The following is a 24034-nucleotide window of genomic DNA, read 5'->3' as shown; positions in this document are numbered from 1 at the left end:
GAACTCTGCTTATTGGGATCTGATGCTATATCGTTAGTAATGTATTTTCACACGTTACTAAGCGGCAGGGCGAGGTAGAGGGGCGTGGTGACGAGATTAAAAGGCGAGGCGAGGAGCAAGAGGTGTGTTGAGGTTAGGTTAAGATAAAGTGGAGGGTGGGCAGGCGCCCAGAGGAGAGGGAGATTAAAATACATGATAAAAGGTTGTGATTATCTTACAGCTCCTCCTATTCTGGAGGAGGTGGGGGAGAGAGGATATAGCCAGAGTTCCCCCCTCTGGCTCGCCACCCTGAGGCGCTGAAACTGGGGAAACTGGCAGTCCTGGACTTTCTGGTAATGATTATCTTGGAGCCCAACTCGTATAACTGTTACCGTTGATAACGTATTACAGGGCATTAAACTACGAGGTATATTGGTTGTCGCCACCCTAGTGGTGAGGATAGGCGTCTTCATTGTGGACTACTAGTCCACAATGAAGTCTAGCCCACAGGCGTGTCAGTGTTGTAGGCGAGTCACGTCTGCTTCTCTATTGATTCTTCCTCTCCGTCGCCGCCCCAGTCTTTACCCTGGTTAGTGCATTGTGTTGACATGAACGCATCCTAAATGTGTAAACATTGGGGCTGAAGAGTGGGGTGAGCTGTAGCAAAGTGAAGATATGGTTTCCCAAGGAACTGGTAGAATTACTATTTTAAATATTAATTGCCACAGTTACAACCATTTTGTAAAAAAGACAATATGTTTCCAGAGTATATAAGGTTTTATAGAGGCTGAGGGCTCCTGGTAACAGAATTCCTGAACAATTAATACTTTAATTTTTCAATAATTAAGTTATTAACTGGAGTTTGGAAGTACTTAGGCTGATCTTAATAAAAAGATTAATACGTGAAATTATCGTTTAGGGTAGTTTCGTGTGTGTACTCACCTAGTTGAGCTTACAAAGTTGGCTTCACTCATTGTGTGAGGGGCTGCAACTGGCTTACTCCCCCCCCATCCCTCATCCTGTCACCCCCATGCCTCACTGCTCAGTCATCCTCACCTCTAACAAGCTTGGTCACCCTGACTGCTCCTCACAACTCTCATTATCTTCAAGTAGAATATCCTGGGCTGGTCTTTATGGTTCGCTAGAGGGATCCCCGTCCAAGCACTACTTGGGGTAGTGATTTGTCGGGGGATTCGCCAGTCCTCCCAACCCACACAATTAAAGCCAACCATTCACTAGTTGTTGTTAGTTATTAAACCCATTGACTTAAGCCATTAGTTCTAGTCGTAAATGTAGTTATTTCTCTGAAGTCCGGTCGTTAACTGTAGTACACACGCACGCACACGTACGTACGTACACACACCACACACACACACACACCACACACACACACACACACCACACACACCACACACACACACCACACACACACACCACACACACACACCACACACACACACCACACACACACACCACACACACACACCACACACACACACCACACACACACCACACACACACCACACACACACCACACACACACCACACACACACCACACACACACCACACACACACCACACACACACCACACACACACCACACCACACCACACACCACACCACACACCACACCACACACCACACCACACACCACACACACACCACACCACACACACACACACCACACACACACACACACCACACACACACACCACACACACACACCACACACACACCACACACACACACACCACACACACACACACCACACACACACACACCACACACACACACACCACACACACACACACCACACACACACACACCACACACACACACACCACACACACACACACCACACACACACACACCACACACACACACACCACACACACACACACCACACACACACACACCACACACACACACACCACACACACACACACCACACACACACACACACACACACCACACACACACACACACCACACACACACACACCACACACACACACACACACACACACCACACACACACACACCACACACACACACACCACACACACACACACCACACACACACACACCACACACACACACACCACACACACACACACCACACACACACACACCACACACACACACACCACACACACACACACGTGCGTACGTGTACGTACGTACTTCATAATGGAATGCATTAGGCAGTGATGTGGTGGAGGCAGACTCCATACACAGCTTCAAGTCTGTATATGATAGAGCCCAGTAGGCTCAGGAACCTGTACACTAGTTGAGAGGCGGGACCAAAGAGCCAGAGCTCAACCCCCGCAAGCACAACTAGGTGAATACTTGTGAGGGGGCTCTCCGCGGCCCCGACCTGTACCCGTGTGTTACCTGTTGATGGTTTTGAGAGTTCTACTTCTGTAGCCTGATCTGTGACCAGTCTTTCCAGGTGCTGGGCTGGTCAAGACGGCTGCTCGTCTCCGTTGCCCGGAGGGTCACACCCAGGATGATCACATTACACCTCCACAAACTTGACCAGTTCCCTGGACAAGTTTGTTGCGGGCTTGAGTAACCATCGTTCACCGACGCAGGCGATGAGTCACAATAACGTGGCTACAGTCAACATCTTTCACTGAACTCCTGGCCCTTGGCAACTCACCAGATCCATAACTCGCACCTCAGGGCTCCTCTCGTGTGTGTGTGTCTGTGTGGAAGGAAAATTGTCTGAGGATTGCTCCAATATAAGCGGATTCATACTTGAAAATGATCCCGAGTTGCGCTTTCCACTATTAAGCAGGGACATGGATAGGTGGTAGTTACAAGCTCCAGTAGCATGGAGGGCAGTTCGGTCTGAGCTGTGAATCCCTATTTTCTGACTTAAGAATTTAAGAAAGTGGTCAAACACTTTGGACTTGCCAGCAGTCCTAGGAATGAGTCTGTTTTGTACTTCCACGGAGCTCTGTCCCCTCCGGTTTGACTTCTGTTGTGGTATCGCGCCAAGGCTTTCAATTATACTTGGTTATTTACATAATTTCGGCTCCAGTTGATAGTTTAGTCAAATGACTCCAAGGCGTCGTGCATATGCTCAGCACCCAGTTGCTCCTGAACGGGATTCGAAAAGCCTATCACCCTCGTGACCAGGAATAGCGTCAAGCAGGGAATACTCTGCCGTGACACATTGGGTCACACTAGCAGTAGGTATATTCACTCTACCATTATGTGAAGTTATCGAGGTACAACATTTACACCAAACTATTACCGTCTCGTATGTTTCACCCTCAATTTCCAATCCCGATAAGTAAATGACATAAATATACCGTTATAATTTCACAAAGTTAAGACAGAACTCGTAAGGTCTCTTGAAATGGATTTAAATTTGTTTTTGACAGTTAACTTTCACTCATTTTTTGTGTTGGGTAGTTACAGTTGTACCGGGCGGCTACAGCCCCGCAAATGTCACCAGCCTGGCTGTTTTTGTGCCCGGCTTGACCACCTGGTGGGTTACGGGGGGGGGGGGGAGACTATATCCGGGCCAGCATTACCTGCAAGATTTCCCACCTTTCTTGAAGGACAAGCGGTGTCCCTCCGTCACACCCAGGATGACCACCAGTCACGTCTCCAGTATGGTTGGTTAAATTTTAAATTTTGCCCCGAGGGGCGAGTTTATTGGGCAGCGCCACTCGTCTTGAGTGAACACACCGCCATAGCAGCATGTACAACACTCCCCAATAGGAAGAAAACCCGCTGGGTTGTTCATGGTTGGTCTCCCTCGCCTCGATCCATCGTTCCCGATACTATGTATAAGTACAGGAGGAACTCTGCTTCGGTTTACGGGCTCACCATAGCCCGTGCTACATGAACACTTCGTTCTGAGTAGCTAAATCTAAAACAACTCTGCTTCGGGAATTACGGGCTATTCATGCCCGTGGCACCTCTTGGGTGGCTTATTCTTTATCAATCTGCTTCGGGGAGGTAGTTATCAGCTGTAAGGTTCTAGAGAACACATCGATGAAAACCATAATTTAGGCTTTCAAAATCTATGGCACAGGCCTCCACTTGGTGTAGAGACCTACACGTCTCCTGTTGGTCTCTTCCTGAGAAGGTGCAGGAGTTGTCTGCAAGGCTAATTTGAGAACTAACAGGATAGAACTTAGAAGGAAGGTTTGAGAGAAATGGGTTGAACTTGACGTGGGGAATGACTGGACGAGTGATATGATAGACGTAAGAGCTTCTCGAGAGGACAATCTGTACACGTACAATAAAATATGAAAATTACTGGAACTATTTACGAATAAAATCAGGAACGGAGACGAGAGGCATCACATAATAGTCATGAAAGATACTAGAGCGTCGGCTTCCAAATGTGTAAAATAGCATAAGTAAAGAACGTGGTACGACTAACTGACTGGAACCAATGAAGAGTGGAAGAGTCTTTTTATTATTAACATCTTTATTGACAAAATTAATTACAATTTTGCCTAATCTGAGGATTTTGATGGTCTTATTAAAGTGAGGATAATGCTGGTATTCACTGTCACGCAGGACAGAGGGTCATACATAAGACAATAGGTCTAAACTGTAGGCTGAAGCACATATGAGTCTGAGACACCACCATGAACGTCACACACACTTTCACCTCCCGCCAAATATAGGAAATATTGGCGGAACAAAAGTTCCCTCTCATGAGGGACTTGAACAAGTTCCTGCAGGAAGTGCCGGATCAGCCGGTTTGTAATTGGTGTGCGGGCCGCTATAATAAACGGCCTTATCGATCACGTTAATGATCAGAAATGGCTGACTCTCAATCGGGCTAGAGCAGTAAAACTGCTCTCAAAACCGGGTAACAGGTGAACTACAGGTGTGGTCCACAGGTGTGGCACGTGTGTACAGGTGCACATTGTGTTCCATGCAAGTGTTGTGTTCTCCCCGCACACTGTCATTCCCAAAGTATGTCTCCAGGTAAGAGACCCGTACAGCTTAATCCCGACAAATACACAACGAAACTGCGACGTTGCTACAACGTTCGAACAAGATTTAACACCTAATAACAAGTTATAAGAACCAATATAACAAGTTTTAACAATGTTCTAATACGTCAAAAACACGTTAAGCCAAGATGTAACAACTTTATTACAAGTTGTAACAAGCGGAAAATAGGGTCAGTTATGGTTTGTGTTTCCAGGGATATTCCCTCAGTCATGGCGCCAAGGCTCGCACCTGTTGTACAGTTTGTGCTACAAACAGCTTCGGGGTTATGCATAACAATAACAACCTTGCTTGTAAGATGCCACCCAGCACCGTTTCTTATCATGTAAACAGTTTAATACCGACCAGACTCTCATGCTCGAGGACAGATGTACAGGTTTCGTAAGACACGTGAATAATGAATACTGGCTTAGTCATGCCTCCTGGTTGACGACCTTATGAGCCAGACTTGATACACATAATAGCTAATACGGAACAATCATTGTTCTCAAACAGGTGGCTAGTTAAAACGAATTGTTGGGTTTAGTTTAGGAGCCCAGTACGTTCCCACCACCGTTCACGTGGTTCCTATACCGAGGTTGGAGAGTGAGCTTTAACTGGCGGGGTGGGGGAAGGTGTGTTGTGCATCTTTAAGAATACTCCATGATCCTGTGTAGATTTCCAGACGTTTAATTTAAAGCTTCCGCGCATAATCTTGTTTTGTGGTATTTGAAACTAAAAATAAAAATCGACCTTTGTTTACAGTGGAGCTCAATCTGAACTATGTGTTACTCTCTCGTCTGCTCTCTCGTTGCTCATATTTCTTATGGTATAAACTTACTGAGATAGAAAAGGTTGTAGAGTTATTTTGGGGCGGGTTTTCCCCCTCTACCACAGACATGGTCACTCATTTATACAATACCAGCATGTATACATTTCTTGTCTACCATGGACAGGTTGAGAGATCTCTCTTTACATATAGGCATGACGGACGTGTGTATATAGCAGTACGCGGCAGTGATAATGTGGAATTGACATATTTAGTGGGGGATGACAAAATACAGCTCCTAGCTGGTATTAGAGGCCCGAGCTCTCTCACCCACTCTCAATCAACCAAAGCTCTTGCGCTCACCTGGGGGGCGAGATTCACGAAGCAGTTACGCAAGTACTTACGAACCTGTACATCTTTCCTCAATCTTTGGCGGCTTAGTTTATAGTTGTTAAACAGTTAATGAGCTCCGAAACGCCAGGAGGCTGTTTATAACAATAAGTTGATTGGGAGGTTTTCATGCTTGTAAACTGTTTAATAAATGTAACCAAAGCCGTCAAAGATTGAGGAAAGATGTACAGGTTCGTAAGTACTTGCGTAACTGCTTCGTGAATCTGACTCCTGCTTACCATAACTGGCAACAGGTGTTGTTATAGGCTCAGAGGTGTAGCTCTTGCGATTATGAAGCAAGAACAGAAGCAAAGGTGTGTGGCTGCCATAGCTGCCACAGGAGGATAGGAAAGCCGGTTTTCAGAGTGGTTTTTGTGTGCTGGTGACCGTGGCATTTTGTGTGTGTGGCAGGAAAGTGTGGCGGGGTGTGGCGCGCGCTGCTTACTCAACACTGTCACTACATAATGTTGTTGTCTGTGGGGGAAACAGTACTTGCTATAGCAACCATGAACAAGGTCCCAGCCTGTCCTCATGTCACTCCGTAAAAATACAATAATTTTACCTAACCACGAACGTACTGACCTAAAGTTACAGGACCGTAATATTAACATCTTTATTGACAATTTACAATTGTGCTTAATCTGAGTAATTGAGTTGGGTGTTAAGTGAGGATGAGGATGTATTATTACAGTGAGGCTGGTGCTGGTACTCCCTGCCCCCACACGAGAAGGTCATACACAAGACAATAGGTCTAAACTGTGAGAAGCCTGCAGGCTGTCACTCTAACAGTCTTGAGTGTGTCGACGCCAGATACGGTACACAATGTCAGCCACTTTCCCACGTCTGAAAATGAGACTTCGAAAGCAATAATAATATTAATAAGAAAATCCGTAGGAGCAGTGATGAGGGCTCGAACCTATGCGGTGGGTGTTCCCATGCACACTGCTCGTACGGATTTTCTGATAGTACTCGTATTTTGTATAGTGTATATCTCTAGAGACTTGAGGCATGCTCGTGGCTGCAAGTTTAGTGTACCCCCTAAGTAGCAACTCTCGTTGCATTGACCTGTACTTCTGTGATATTTTTACCCTTAGTTCCGCCCCGTTCATGCCAGTTGCAGTATTTATTTTCGTCACTGGGAATCATGGGCAGGCAAGCTCTATGGCTGGACATAAACAGGTTGTCAGTGTGAATTAAGAGTAATCTCTCTAACATGAGTATGAGGGACCTGGCAACACTACACGGTGGTGGTGGTGGTGGGTAAGCGAGCCGTCTCCTCGCATAGTTAACATACTTGGGTACGTCAGCATGTACGCCCTTACCCTAAACTATATGAAGGGCTCAGGGTTGTCGATAGCAGGAGTGTGATGTAGCCCTATCACTCTAGTTTGTCGTTGTGGGTTTTATACTGTGTTAGCCAGCACTACGATATTCTGGATGGATTAGGAGAATATTCTTAAGAACACAAGAACAAAGTCCTTGCAATGTTCTGTTCATCTCACTCTGGCAGGTGCAAATGGACCAATGACACAGGACATCCAATAATGTAATGTTATTGAGTATGACCCAATTCCTGCTCCGAGAGTTTACACGTGCAGTGCTCAGGATTGGAAGATTAGTCACTTGCGGCTTGAATACGACTTGGGGTACAAGTATATCTGGCAGTTCAGACAGAGACATACATTAAATCATTACGTCTTGTGCTGTGTAAAAATTGAGCCATTTAGAGATAACTGTAAACATGCGTTGCGTGAAATTGCAAATCAAATTATAAATCTGAAATTCTTACTGTATCCATATTTCTCTTATTAGAAGATACAGGCAATATATCTACTCAAAGTATAAGTTTACAAACGCACACTAATCTGTAGCTGTTCTATTACCCTGTAATATTAAATATTGAAAACTATTTTATGCAGAAGAAAATGGGAAGCAGGTGGCGCGCAAGTAACGTTAGTTCAACCTGATCCTGACATTTATTATTCAACACTGTCTGCTGGACGTCTTGTGCGTCCCATGTATATGGGCCTTGATCTTGACCATTATTTGCTTTCTTGCTTCTGTGTCTGTCATTTGTTTATCCCACCTGTGTGTTGGGAGCAATGTAGTCCTTACCGAGAGAGTGATAGCTAGGTCTTGGTCAGTTGCATTTTTGTTACAGTAAATTAGTTATGTTTGATTTCCACCTTAGAGATGGTATTCATATAAGAGAATCTGTAATATACATTGTGTAATGCGCCAGTTATTTGTGATTACTGTCAGGAGGTTCTCGCCGTCTAGCCTGTACAAGCTCTCAAGTATTCAATTAATGTACTGATAGGTTATTGTAGTCCAAGTTCTGTTTGTCGTCAGTGTCGTTATTTTCAGTGTTTAGCCAGTGTCTAAACTTCTGTTTTATTTATATTAAAAGCATTATAATATGGAACCAATGGGTAACGGCTTCCATTCACTGTGAGTTGGCAAGTTTCTGAGGCTTGTGGTTAGACAAGCACTCCATCAAAGGTGGTGCTTGGACAGAGAGCGAGAACGTGCTGCTGTGTTTGCGTAGCATTCAGCCGGCAGTTTACCCTAATAGTGTGAGAGCCGCAGCATAAACTTAACGCTCCAGAGGTCTTGTATCCGGTGTTCCGCGAGAAAAATACAGCAAACAAAATATCACATTAAATATTAGTAAGAAATACTTAAATCGGTATTATTGGTTCCGGGGCTCCATCATAGTAAAGGAAGTTGGGACTCGCTACCTTACATAATAAACGGAGAAAGCAGTTGCTTAAGTGTAACTGCCGTTAGAAGGGCAAGATTCCCATTACCCTATACCATGTTGCTGAATGATGTACTGGCTGGCTTGGTGAAGGTAAGCTGGATGTGTACCCGCCTAGTTGTGCTTGTGGGGGTTGAGCTACGGCTCTTTAGCCACGCCTTGCAACTGTCAATCTGTTATACAGGCTCCAGAGTTCATTGAGCTCTTATCATTTGAAACTGTGGAGTCAGCCTCCAGCAAATCACTTCCAAGTGCACGTCATTTATTAACTAACGACACTGAAAAAGTTCTTTGTAGTTGTGTGTGTGGGGGAGGGGGGGGGCTCATTTGGGTACTCGGTTGTGACAGTTCAGTTGCCTTTCAAAGGTATGCTCAACGTGGTAAGATACAAAACGTTTCTGCGTGACCAGTTAAGAGTGAGAAGCTTAAATCATTCTCGTATTAATGTTTCTTGCTCATGTTTGGGGTCACGGGGTGCAGGATTAATAAAGGTTCCTGGGAGCAGTTCACTATCGTGTGTGTGTGTGTGTGTGTGTGTGTGTGTGTGTGTTATTAACACCTGTATTGACAAATGGAGTACTGTAATTCAAGCTAGGGTTTATAGCAGTGGGGACAAGCCTCGTATTCACTAAAATACAGGATACAGCATTATGCACAAAACCGTAGATCGAGATTGTAGATTTAAACACGTATGTATAGCTGGAGGTTAAGAAACTTGGGTGGCTGGTCGCCTGAGGAAGTTGTCAACCCCACCACCCGCTCTTAAGTTGTTTATTTGCCCACTATCGCTCAGCTGAGCCACTTGATCTTCTCCACTTTATCAATCGTCTTTACCGTTATGTTCCTATTTTTGCTCGTTTAATATTCGCATTTTCCTTGGTTTTCTTGCCGTTTCTGCTTGTGTTTGTTGTAGTGACCCTTTAAGCACTAATGCAAGCCTGTGGCGAGCATTACCCTAACACAATGGGCTAACCAGATTCCCACGACAGTTCTTACCATTGTGTCATTGACGCGGATCCTGCGTATATAACCAACTGTATAGTACAAGTGGCTTAATAACCACAACGAAACCTGTGCATCTATGGAAAATTAAGTATCGAGCAAATAAGCAATTCAGAGCTGACACAGACGTTACCTTTTAGCGCTTGTGGGGGAGGGGCCTTAAAGAATGGGTGACACTTGACAGTGGGTGGATGTGGGAGCGAGGGATACAGGGATACAGGGAGGGAGGGAGGTGATGTGGGTGTATGGGTGGGGGAAAGAGGTCACCGTTCCCGTTAACCTCCCTCAGGTTTAGTACCTGTGGCACAGTTGGTCTGGTCTGGTCTTCCACTTAAATTTTCTGTATAAAACCACCCTCCTGGTGAGTGACTTGGCTGTATTATAACTGTAATATCAGCATACGTCTTAGAGGATTTAAAAACAATATTAAGATATCTCGTTAGGTATCGATACAACAGCCGTCCGGGAGAGATTGAAGAGGAACACGCTATAGTATGGCTGATGCTGGCGGTGAATAGATTGGGTTCCCCCTGTAATATATTGCTGTCTAGGAAGAGGTATTGTTAAGGCTTGCTGGTGAGTTACACGCCGAGGGACACTTCTGCCTCCCTCCCCTTGTTCATTCAATCTTCATGAATGGTAACCTTGAACCTACCTTGGAGAATCAGTCCTCCTGACCCGGTATTGATTGTCCTCAACACCCCCGCGCTCCTGCCTACCTCTCTGGGCACACCGCGCCCTCCCACCACCTGCTGGGTGGAGTCTACCACGCCCGGCCACGCCCGTCCACCTTCTGCTGGGTGGCGTCTACCACGCCCTGCCACGCCCGTCCACCTTCTGTTGGGTGGAGTCTACCACGCACGGCCAAGCCCCTCTGCTTTCCCACCCAACTTTCCGATGGCCCTCCACACCTAACACACCCACCCCCCCCCCCGCCCTCCGACCTACGTCACATAGCCTGCCAACCTGCTCTTTCTAACTTCGCCATATCACGCCTCCACGTTTTATCGTCTCCCCCCCCTCACCCCATTCCCCTATTCACATTCCCCTCTTGGCTCCTGCCCCCCCCCCAACACTTCCTCCTTGTCCCAATCCTCTTCCAGTTTCGCGCTTTGCCCAATTTAAACCCCACTAGCTTCCCACACTATCTGTTTTCCAATTTCCATCCGTCGCCCTCTTCCCACGCCCACCCAGAAGTGTGGGGGCAAGGTGATACTGTATTGATTAACCAGTTCTGGGCCACACCCCCTCATACCTCTCCTCGTCCATCTCTCCTGTTTGTATTATCGCCCCCCCCCCCTCCCCACCTCGCCTGCTTCATCCTTCACGCCCCCCACCTCGCCTGCTTTCATCCTGCACGCCTCCCCCCCCCACCTCGCCTGCTTTCATCCTGCACGCCTCCCCCCCCCCACCTCGCCTGCTTTCATCCTGCACGCCTCCCCCTCCCACCTCGCCTGCTTACATCCTGCCTGTCCCTGGCGCCGCCTCTCAATTTCATAGTATGCAGTTTTTAGGTCTTGGTGTCCAGTGGTCCATGCTCTCAATACAATCGGGAATCCCAGGTCTGATCTCTGGATGGGACAGAAATAGTTGGGCACATTTCCCTTCACCTGATGCCTATATTCACACAAACAGTAAATTGGTACCTGGAAGATGGTAAACTGCTATACTCGCCTAATTGTGCTTGCGGGGGTTGAGCCTCTAATCTTTTAGAAGGAAGTACTATACTGTAATTTTTTTCTTAAGGATGCAAGGCTTAAGACATTTAGTCGTTGCTAATTTCCATTACGTACCTTTGCTAACCATGTTAGTGAATTGGTGTGAGATTCATTTATGATTACATATTTCTTCTATTTTTTCAGGTTGGCAAAACTGTGGGGAAGCTCCGCAACTTCATCATTGAACCATTTTTGCCTCATGATCAGAGTGATGAGGCCTATGTATGCATCTACTCACACCGTCATGGGGACATTATACTTTTCACTCACGAGGGAGGTGTGGACATTGGTGATGTGGATTCCAAGGCTCTTAAGCTTGAGCTGGGAATTGAAGAGAGACCTTCAGAAACACAAATTAAAGAGCAGCTTCTTATACATGTTAATGATTCTAAAAAAGAGTAGGTATTTGTCTATTGTACATAAAGTTTACAACCATGAAATGCCATATTTTTTGCAAATATTGTACCCTGTACTTAGTTAAATACTGTACTGTTAACTTTCCTAGTACTGTAAATTTTTTCTTTCAGCAAAGCTGCTGCTTTTATCAAGGCCCTGTATGATCTCTACGTTGACCTGTACTTCACATACCTTGAAATCAATCCTCTCGTCATTACTTCGGAAAATGTCTACATCCTGGATTTAGCTGCTAAGTTGGATGCCACAGCAGAATTTATGTGTAAGGCAAAATGGGGTGAGATAGATTATCCACCTCCATTTGGCAGAGATGCTTTGCCTGAGGAAGCTTTTATTTCGGACTTGGATTCTAAAAGTGGAGCTTCCCTCAAGGTATGACCAGCACTCGACTTTCTTAATGTCACTCTTTAAGTTCAAGAAATGAAATTTGCTTGCATGCGCTTTCATATTTGATTAACTATGTTATGGATGATCTTTGATCATGTTATGGATGATTAAATATTATGGATGATCTTTGCATTAATACAAATTGTCTACATTTTTAATAAAGCTGCGGTATTTAATAGGGATGAATACGTATAACAAATATCTAACTTTTATATAGTAATTCCTATTTATGGTACAGCATTTCCCATAGCATTGTGCCTTAGAAAGTTCTCTTAGATGTTCCACTATTCTATTTTTAATTAACTTCTCCAATAATTTGCAGGAAATGCATGTCATTGACACTGAGTAATTTAAATTATTATACATATCCGGAATAATGTATGGGCACAATGTTTACAGTCTTCCAGATATTAAAGATCCTACTTTTGAGTTACATTATCTCTGCTACCTCTTAATATCCAAGGCAAAATAGTCTGGTCCTACTACTTTGCTTACCTCTAATTCTTGTAATTGTTTCTTCGTCTTCTCCAGACTGACTTCTACAGACTTCCTACTACCCAGAAGTACCCACTCTTTCATCATTTGTACCAAACATTCACTCTGGCTTACCCAACTGTACTCAACTGTCAATGGGGAGAGATGTAGATCTAGTACCCCACCTTCCAGCTATTGTGTGTGGTGCTTTTACACATCTTGATGTGATAATTCTCTAGTCATGTATGCTCATAGAGTTGTGAATCAAAGTAGTTTTCACAGTTCATGCTATAATATATATACTATTTCTTTACCATCCTTACACAATAATAGTACAGTATTTCAGTGTCTCTGACTTGTTTATTTTTCAACCGTTTGCCTTCATTTTGCCTTTATCTATCTGGAAAAACTATCTTCATAGATCTCATGTATTCCTCTCAATATTTTTAATACTGCCTCTAGACCTTCTTCTAGTGCTGTTAGGTTCCTCTTATTTATCCTGTGGTCATACCTTGACTTTTCAGTCTCCTGCACAAGTCTTGTAGCAAATCTGTTTTTGTCTCAAAAAGGCTGATTCATGCTGATACTGCATATTCTAGGACTGGCTGGCCTCATTTAGCTTTTCGTGATCATCTGGATGACGCTTTGCCTAGGTTACTAATGTCACACTTAAGCTTACTTGTTTTGCATATACAAAACTGTACAACATTCTACTGCTGATATTGCTTGTTGACACACATGCCAGCATTGCCACAACTCCCAGGTCGTATTTTTTTCTGACTTGTAGCAGCATTCCTCTTGTGTAGTGATTCTGGCCTGACCTCACTCCAAATCTTTAACTTTATCCCTGTTGGGATTTGAACTCAAATAGCTTTGACCAATTTTGTAATTTTAGATCCTCTTCTAATACTGTACATTTTTCTTCAGCTATCATTCTTCTCATCAGTTTTGCATCATCTATGAATATCATTGTGAAATTTTCCCCTTTCAGATAGTTTATTCATGTTTGTAAGGAACAGGATATGTTAAAGGACCCAGCTTTGTGGGACCCTATTTGGCTATTGCTAACTTCCATTATATAACATGACTTCCTGTAAGATATTCTTAACAAGTCTAGTAATTTTTTGTTATTCCACCTGATTCTCCATTGTGTTGTATTAGTTTATGGGGAACATTGTCGGTATACTTTTGTTTTGCTCTTTATTCTGATTAGCTTTTTTTTTGTTCTTGTGTTTTTCCAGTTAACTATCTTGAATGAAAAAGGTCGCATCTGGACTATGGTTGCCGGTGGAGGAGCTTCAGTTATTTATTCTGATACTATTTGTGAGCTAGGAGGTGCTGCAGAACTAGCCAACTATGGTGAATACTCCGGAGCGCCTTCTGAGCAGCAGACCTACGAGTATGCCAAGACCATTCTGACTCTCATGACAAAAGAAAACCACCCTGATGGAAAGGTCTAGTCTCAAACTTTCTTTTTTTAAAGTTTTTAAACAGTATTTTCATTGTTAGTGAAATTAAATAACCATTTGCCTTTTTCGTACACCTGTACATTGTACAGGTTTATGCAAATTTTTAAGCGGCATCACTGTATTGTTTATCATTACATAGATACAACTTGAAACATAAGGGAAAGTAATAATTTTTTTTGACAAGACATTGTTAGTGTAACCAAAATATTAATGTTTTTGTATGTATGTTTAGTATAAAGTACAATACTGCACTGTATTCTTACAATTAAGCTTGGCACTTTTTAATGTTCAGTAACTTGTATTTTGATTATCGTTTATTTTGTCTACAGGTCCTCATAATAGGAGGCGGCATTGCTAACTTTACTAATGTAGCGGCAACATTTAAAGGCATTGTAAGAGCCTTGCAACAGTTCCAGGCTAAGTTAATTGATGGGAAAGTCAGCATTTTTGTTCGCCGTGCTGGACCAAACTACCAAGAAGGACTTCGGTAAGTCACGTCATCGAAGATTGCATTAATGCAATTTTACTGTGATTCAAAATAACAAATTATTAGTTGTAGAAGAAAAAACTTGTTTAATAGAGTTGTACGACCAATCTGCTCTACAAGTTGGGAGTCAAGTTGGTTTGACTGCATGGTTTCACCATACAACTAAGTGGGATGTATGTATTTTCTCATACAGAATAGTAGACAGGTATAGTGCATATTAAATATAATTAAACAATCTTATTTTTCAGTGTTATGCGTGAAGTGGGGAAAACATTAGGAATTCCCGTTAATGTTTTTGGAAATGAGACGCACATGACGGCGATTGTGTCCATGGCTCTTGGAAAGAGACCAATTCCAAAGGAACAAACTGTGGAATGTCATACTGCTAACTTCCTTCTTCCAGGTGGTCAAAATTCAGCAGTAAGTTATATTCCAGAAATTTGTACAAATTGATTTATAGTAATATTGCTAGCTTATCTGTGTGTAAATTGTTAATGATGCATGCTAAGATGTGTTCATTTTCAAAAACATTGTTTAAAGATGTAGGAATTTTTGCAAATATATTTATTATTATTATTTTGTACTTGTTGGTCTACTGTAGTGATCATGAGTGCCTTAACTGCTTACTACTTTGGTCTACTTGTGGTATGTGCCAATAGAATGCTGTTACTGTAGTTGGTACTACTATACATTTCTATCACGACAATAATTAAAAAATTGGGCTAAATGGCTACCCAAAATATGTTGGTAAATATCTCAGTAGGTATTATCTCTACATATGAGAGTATGGCATTATATATATAACATCTCATCTTCCAATTAAACCAGAGATTTTATCAAATAATAATAATAATGCTCTATTTGTAATGGCATTTTGAATGTGGGCAACTTTAAAGTGGCTGATGACCAGCAACTTTACCAGTGTACTAACAGTACAGTAACTAATTTCTAGTGATAATCAGTCTTTGCCATGATGTATAATATTTTGCTCATTGCCCTGCAGCAATCATGAATAATAATAATAATAATTAGTAATGGTAATGTCTTCTCAGACATAATAACATAGGATAAAAACACACACTTGTTGTGATGACGTCTCATCCTAATCACACACTCAGACCTTGACAGAGCACTGAAGAGAGTGCAAAAGACTTTGTGTAAATTCATTACATAAATTTCACAAATACACAAGTGTGGATTTTTATTCTAAATAATAATAATTAATCCATAAAAAATAATCAGAATGCAGTAGATACTTAATGTAGGTACAGCATTTGTATTTTTTATAAAGCCTTGATTTACAAGCAAAATTTCAAGCATACTTTAAAATTCAGTGCATTAGTATGTACATGTATATAAATGAGACTTGCACCTTTAAATAATACTTTTATGCCTTGCCCCTTTTTTCCAAACTAGATTGTTCCATAAGGCAGGATCCTCCTGACCTCTGGTTAGGATCTAACAAAGTTAGGCTCTCTTATTCCAAAAGTAATTATTAGAAAGTCGGTATTTAAATCATTACATAAGAATTGTTAATTGTTTTGTTCCTTTCATAGGGTCCTCCTGCAGAGATCTCATATCTGAAGGACATGTTTCCTACACACAAGAAATGGGTATTTTTGTGTGGTATTAACAAAGCTCACAATTAGTGTTCAGCTGTAGCACTAACCCTATGAGGTGATACTTGCAGGTTCACCAAATATCTAAACCCTTTTTTTATGGCTTGCTAACTGGTGCAATGTACTGACATTTTTTCAACTCTACATTTGTACAGCATTGTGCAGTATTTGTACATGTATCTTACTGTGAACATAAAAATTTTATTACTATGCGAGGAATGATTTAAGAGAGAAATGAGAATTGATCTGAAAATTTCTCTTGAATATTAAATCGATAGGGTTCTAGTGTCAAATTGGGAACAGTTTTCAAAATTTTAATTTATAGAATTTTCTTCTTACTTATTTCTTTATGTAAATTCATTACCTTGTCTTGGCTGGCACCTTGATTGCTCTTCCAAGTTTAATCTCTCATACTTCTATGCCTTCAGATCATACCAGGCCCCCATGCCTTGTGCAGGCCTTCGAACCAGAATCTGGCTCGCTTAACATAATGAGGCAAATACAAGGATTAGAGATTGGCTCAAAAACTGAGGAAATCAACAGAAAATCTAGACAAAACAAAATATTGTTCAAAAGAAAGTAATTAAATTTGGTGAATTCTGTAAAAAAAAAAAAAAAAAAATGTATATAGTGGGTGAACAATCCCTGCCCCACAATTCACCTGAGGTGTCAGCCCAAATCACCTGGAGTTGTGATCTGCTACCCGTCTCACTCAGGTGTCCGGTATTGTTAAGTTGGGCTGCCTCTGTGACATTCTTTGCTGCTGCTACTACTTAGAGTGAAGTGGTATTGGTGTTCTGTGGGACGACTGTCCTGTGCAGGAAATTTACTTGCTCACAGGTTTCTCACTTATGCTTTACAACCGTTTATACCATCAACTTGAAAGATCGAGGCTTGTATTTTTCTCTGCTTTAAGAAAACTGTTTTAATTTCATACTATTTTGTATGCTGTTTTAAGAAAACGAAGATGGTGCTACATAGGCTTCCCGGTTTGGTGCCTTCTTTTGATAATTACTTAAGAAAACTAAGTTTAAATGAGAACTGTGTAAATGTTCACATATGAAGCATGTACATTAAAAAGAAATCGGTCATATGCACCAGTTGGCAGCGTTTCTTTTTTGGAGTTTGGCAAACGTGTATTGAATGTAGATATAAAGTGATAGTGTCAAGAATTTAGTTACTAATATGCTACAATTTGAATTAACAAGTAACATTTAAGTCTAGCATTCCCAGTAGTATAAGGGCAATATACATTGCAGTACTTGCTACAAGTAATCTTATTAGTACTTGGTACTTAACGTGTTATACTCATGACTGTAAATTCAGGAGTAAATTCATAAAAACGGCTAAGATGATAGCATCTTAAATCAATCTTTGGATATCAGTAGTGGAAGAAAAGTGAATTAATGAAGACATAAATGATGGTGGATAAGTATTATATTAATGGAGACATTTATGAATTCAGGAGTTGGATTATGGGAGTCTGTGTAGATACAGTTCACCAGTACAAGCCTAGTAAATATTCAATGTTTACCCCTCTTCTAAAATTGCACAGTTGCTGGAGATTTGTTCGTCTTGTAGACATGAAATTTATAATGTAGTTGTAAAATAAGTAAATACAGTAGAAGTTGGATAGCACATTTATACCATTTGTTCAGGAGGTCCACTGTGACGCTTAGGAATGTCAGTGTAAAGTTCCATGTGCCTCCAAAATTTGTGGCAATTTTGTTGCTCTAATAAATAATTAGCTCCGTCAGTACCCTTGGGGGGGGATTTGTTGCTCACACCAGCCCCAAACATTTTAACTTACTTTACAGTAGTTTGAATAATTTACAATTTTTATTGATATTATTTCATTTGTTAGCATGGTGCATGTTTCTGAAGGGAATAGTATTTGTCTTTTGCTTGGTGGCTGGTTTGTTTTGGGCATTTCATCAAATCAAGGTACTGTACTAACATAGGCATAAACTTTCACACTGACACATAAATGTGATCAGATCCTTTCTAGACCAAGATAATGTAGTGCAACCTTGATTCTCAACGTACTTTGTGGGATTGGACCCAATTTGTTGGTGGTGGATTCACTGCAATCAGTTATACATTTGATATATAATTGGTTGTAATGAATCCACCACTTACAAATTGGGTCCAATATATAGATATACAGTACTGTATAGAATTATATATTAAATCCAATAGATCGAATATATTGTACTGTATAAATTTATATACACCAGCACAGTGTGTACAAATGTTCTTGTTCTCTAGGGTTAGTTGTTACACTACATGTAATGTAGGCTACTAAGCACACAAACTCAAAAAGTAATTACAGGTAACCCTCAAAATGCAATCAGTTATGTCTAGTGAAATGTGGTAATCATCATATGATTACAAGAGCAAAACATGGGAAACATAATTGCTATTAAATATATATGTATGAAAAGATCTGAGGAAGCCCATCCTTCTCAGTTGTTGACTGCTGGAATGCACCACAGTATTAAGCAAGGTGTGTTAAAAAGCATAGAAATAGTATTGTGGAAGGGGTCGGACACCATGAGGTTGAACTACCAGTAAATAATTTTTATAAAGCAATATTGTTCAATTCTTTAAAACCTCTCACACACACACACAAATTAAGCTATTTTAAGAGAACGTAAGTGATGACAAATCTATTTTTGATTAAATTAGCTAATACTTTTTAATTTGCTCATTGTACAATACAGTATTTATATCTGTAGCCAATGTTTTTTAAACAAGGTTAGTCAATATTCATCTTACTAACTTGTGTGATGTCAACAGCAATCCCCTCGAACAGAACGTAAAATGGACTCCATTAATAAAGTAGTGACGGGGAAGAGAGATTCGACTCAACTATTCCATAGTGGGACAAAAGCCATCATCTGGGGTATGCAGACACGTGCTGTTCAGGTAAGATTTTTGTTATACTACAGTATATTTATAATTTCCAGTTTAGAATACTCTCAACTTTACCAACTGCGGTTAAAGAAAAAATCCATTAGCATACACTTAGTCTTGGGGTCCCCCAATTATTAAGTTATGCACTAACGTTAGGATTGGAGCCATATTGGGTAAATATTAACACTATACAGTGAACTCCCTTTTGAATAAAACTCTGCTGGAGAGCTGGATGCAGTGAAAGAAATCAGTTTTGGTATTGTGGTCATTACAATCGGTTTAAACAGAAAATTCAGTAATGAAAGACTTCCCTGTGGAGGAAATCCATACTCATTGGACCAAATATTGCTGGCAAGAAACATCACAAATTTACATAATGCAGGGTATTAAGAATATGCTTGTTTAATGTGATATGGGTATCAAAATGTGCACTAAAAGTGGTCTATTGGTTTAAGCTAATAAAAAAAAATCTAAAATAGCAAATAGTAAAATTCAAATACAAGAGATCTATCTCAAGATAACCTCAAGATCATTTGTTGTCAGAAGTGATCTAATATGAATTTATCAGTTTAAAAAGTAGGTTACATGACCTGATGGGGCTGCCTTCTGAAGATTTTGAGATGCAAACTCATTTATTAAATCATTGCTCTCCATTTCCTTGTACATACAATTTGCATACTCTCTTTCAGGGCATGTTGGACTTTGACTTTGTGTGTTCACGCCCTGAACCATCAGTAGCAGCCATGGTGTACCCCTTTACTGGTGACCATAAGCAGAAGTTCTACTGGGGTCACAAAGAAATACTTGTGCCAGGTCTGTATACTTTATAGTTGGGTCATGTATTCTGCAGCTTTTTGAAAGAGGTTTAGGGTATTTTCCTGATGGTAGCATAATATATATCTTATCATTCAATATAACTATAATGTGTGTGTATTCTACTCGCAATACCATTTTGATACATAATCTTGTGTAAAATTCTCAAAGGGTTATTGTCAAAATTGAGAGTTTCTTGCATAAATCACATTTTAGTTTTAAATACAATTAATAAAGCAAGTTCATATGATCGGGGTCATGTAAAGGGGTCACGTGATTGAAGTACAGTGTGCAAATCGATGAGAGTATAACACACAGGAGATATGACAAAGGTGTGAAATACAGTATATCAAACCAAAATAAATCGCAAAACAATGGAAAACAATTTTACAAGTAAATTTGGGAAATGACCTGGGTAAATGCTGGTTTGGAAATAGGATTATGCCTGTATTGATTTATGGGTCAAATTAGCGGGTAACAAAAGATATGGAATCGCTGGTCTGTTTTAAGCATAATTAGTTATGCATCACATGAATAATTTTTGTTGGGGCAATAGGCCTTGTGCAGTTTATTTTATTAAGTTCTTAAGAACTCTGTGCATGCACACATCAATAACTCTCCAGTCTTCTCAGTTCAAGTTTGGCATTGCACCAACAAATTTTCATCTTCTTAAGGTTGCTTCTTCACTTGTGTGTTAGAAATCTGATGTGGCATTTATTTGTTGAATTACTTTGAAACAGGACTAGTCATGCAACTCGCATCACATTTTAGGTTACAGGTTGCGTAGCAATGTGGCAACCCCACTGTTTGCTACTGTGGTAAATGGCCTTTAAGAAGAGCTTAATTTTAGCCCATGTCTAGGCATTCTTGCATAGTCAAAGAAATACTTTGTGACTATGCGACTTTCACCCGTGCTCTTGTATTGTGTTCTACTTTTAAGCAATTGCAATATTATCCCTATAATGTTCCAATTAATATGCAGAGTACATTTGTAAGAAATTTATAAGGATTTCTTATTTGAATTTATACTGGTGTGGAATTGAACAGTAGCTTCAATTTTATAGTGGTTACCCTAGTGTATACTCACTAATATTTTTCTAAATAACATTTCTGAATTGTGGTTGTCTTGTTACAGTATACAAGAGTATGACAGATGCTATGAAAAAACACTCAGATGCCGATGTTCTCATAAATTTTGCATCTTTACGTTCTGCATATGACTCCACCATTGAAACTCTGGCTTACCCACAGGTAAGTGACGACAGGAAAATAAACAAGTGATGGATAATCCTGTCACTGGCATAGTTGGAATAGTCATACAGTGCTGACTAATATAGTTATTCCCTACAAAAATCAAAATCATAGATGCCTTGGAAGATAATTTCCATATCCTGTAATATTTGAGTAGACCTTTATCTATCCTTCAATAAGGAATTTGGACCTAGTTTGTGCTGCTGTGTATTGGTGATGGAAGCAAATGTCGTCCCAAGTTGTAACGAAGCAAATGTTAAGAATGCCTTTCTCACGCCCCCACATAAATAAATTGTAAACATTGTCTATTTACATTGACTTTTTTTCCATGTTCTATTACTGCATATAGAATTGTATATTAAGCAAAATCTTAATTTAAAGCATATATATGATAGGTATTGACAAGAACATGATGTTACATCTCGAAATTCAAAGTTAAAATCGCCCATACATTTGTTTTAACTACACTTGTACCATTCAAATTGTTAATTTTCCTGAGAAGTGCCCCTGGCAACTGGCTTTTGGAACCACTGAGGGGGGCCATGCTTAGAATTCCCCTTCCACAAAATTATCATTTCTTGGGTGGCAACAAAACATATGGTGTTGCAATGAATATTGGGAAATTAATGAGTAATAAAAGCCATCAGTTGAATAATAATGAGCTTGTATTTGAGTGAGGTTGATTATAATTGTAGGACAATAGTTCACAAAGTAGGTTAATGTTTTAGGATAGTACTGTATTCAATTATTGTAGTGAATGTGGCATTTGAATAAATTGAATCTTGATCAATTTTAAAGAACATTTTTAGTAAAATGTACCAATATATTTAATTGTTCTATGAAAGTTAATTAAGAGTTAAAAAATTGTAAGTTAACAAAACTAGTGTTTATAATGGATATGAGGCCAGAAATGCTGGGGTATGAGATTGAATTGAAGGAACCGTACCCAACCACTTTGACCATCAGTCTTAAAATGACCTTGCAAGAAGCTAGGCAGTCAATGTAGCGACCAGCCTAAGGTGAACGGGCAACTACTGCTGTAAATAGTTTTACTATATCGTTTGGCAGTGTTTTTGGTGTACAAGATGTTTTAATTTTTGGCGAGTAATTTGTAATTTGAATTTCTTTCTTGTATTGAAGATTCGCACAATTGCCATCATTGCTGAAGGCATACCAGAGAACTTAACTCGAATCCTGATCAAGAAAGCTAATGAGAAGGGAGTGTCCATCATTGGACCAGCAACAGTGGGCGGGGTAAAGCCAGGGTGTTTCAAGATTGGAAATACTGGAGGCATGATGGATAATATTCTTCACTCAAAACTCTACCGACCAGGAAGGTTTGTATTGCAGTGTGGGGATTATTAGGTACTGTACTAAGTAATGTCACGTACTGTATTGTGTACGTTTTCAGTCTCGTGGCCTCCTTTCTTAGGATGCAACCTACAACATTGATATAGCTGATATAGTATATGCAACATTTTGTTGATATATCTGCTAGTAATATATCCTTATAAAGGGAAAACAGTGTATGATGATAGATTTCATGTTACTGAATATACAAATGCATATGAATATATCAATATTCCTCATTTATTTTTCAATGTAAATTAACAAATGTAAATGTGCACACACATTGTCTGTATAGCTGGTAAAAAAAAATAAGGATAACTCTTACGTTTTCATCAGGAAATTTGGAAAGCATTGAGAAAATGTGCATAAGTAGAGCAATTACTGATTTTCATGATAGTGGTTGCTCAAGGTGAATTTCACTATCAGAAGACACATCTTATCAGAATGCTGAAGTGTTAACAATTGTACTACAATCATTTCTTCCAAGAGACATTCCAATGGGAAAGATTGGAGGGGAGCATGTGCTGATTGGCAACATAATTTACATTAATGCAAGCCAACTATAACTAGTTAATGTATAATGCTCAAGTCCATTGCTTACTACTCGATACTGTATCGTTTGCAGTGTTGCTTACGTCTCGCGCTCTGGTGGCATGTCTAATGAGCTCAACAATATCATCTCTCATAACACTGATGGTGTGTATGAAGGTGTGGCTATTGGAGGTGACCGTTATCCTGGCACTACCTTCATGGATCATCTTCTTCGGTATCATGACAACCCTGAGGTAAGTAGAAGTACATGATACTGTACTTTAATACTAAATTATATTGCCAGATTGTTATATATACACATCACTAATTATTGGAATAATCCATGTTAAGGACATAAATATAAAGTATTTATTTATTTTACTATTTGACAGGTTAAGATGCTTGTTCTTCTTGGCGAAGTGGGAGGTATTGAAGAATATGAGGTGTGCCAGGCACTAAAGGAGAAACGTATTGTCAAACCAATTGTCGCTTGGTGCATTGGAACGTGTGCTGGTAAGCTTGGAATTACAGTACTGTGTTTATTTTAAATGCTGTATGTCAATTATTTAGTACAACGTTTGGTATATCCTTAGTCTCCACAACCAAAACCAGATTAAGTGGACTGCATGCAGTTTGGGTTACCAGCAAGTGTGAGGATCAGCATGTATATGCCTTACTTTGTCGCTTGTGTAAAGAGTTTGGTAAATAGTACTGTATTTTGCAAAGTGTTCATTATT

General features: G+C 40.5%; 1 protein-coding gene across 2 annotated transcripts in view; it reads left to right on the top strand.

Moving 5' to 3' along the window:
* Positions 1–24034, top strand: part of ATPCL (ATP-citrate synthase) — a 46018-nt gene that overhangs the window by 13302 nt on the left and 8682 nt on the right. Inside the window, exons 4-15 of one of the 2 annotated variants that reach the window (XM_045757318.2) lie at positions 11731–11984; positions 12114–12372; positions 14103–14315; positions 14660–14817; positions 15066–15237; positions 16374–16430; positions 19236–19364; positions 20042–20165; positions 21301–21416; positions 22557–22753; positions 23392–23551; positions 23690–23810. In XM_045757318.2, coding sequence (XP_045613274.2) covers positions 11731–11984; positions 12114–12372; positions 14103–14315; positions 14660–14817; positions 15066–15237; positions 16374–16430; positions 19236–19364; positions 20042–20165; positions 21301–21416; positions 22557–22753; positions 23392–23551; positions 23690–23810 — 1960 coding nt within the window. The remainder of the gene's footprint in view (positions 1–11730; positions 11985–12113; positions 12373–14102; positions 14316–14659; positions 14818–15065; positions 15238–16373; positions 16431–19235; positions 19365–20041; positions 20166–21300; positions 21417–22556; positions 22754–23391; positions 23552–23689; positions 23811–24034) is intronic. The other variant, XM_045757319.2, reaches the window with a different exon arrangement.

Source organism: Procambarus clarkii, chromosome 67 (genome assembly GCF_040958095.1).
Source record: "Procambarus clarkii isolate CNS0578487 chromosome 67, FALCON_Pclarkii_2.0, whole genome shotgun sequence".
NCBI lineage: Eukaryota > Metazoa > Arthropoda > Malacostraca > Decapoda > Cambaridae > Procambarus > Procambarus clarkii.
The sequence above is the reverse complement of the archived record's forward strand: the minus strand, read 5'-3'. Positions and strand labels throughout refer to the sequence as shown.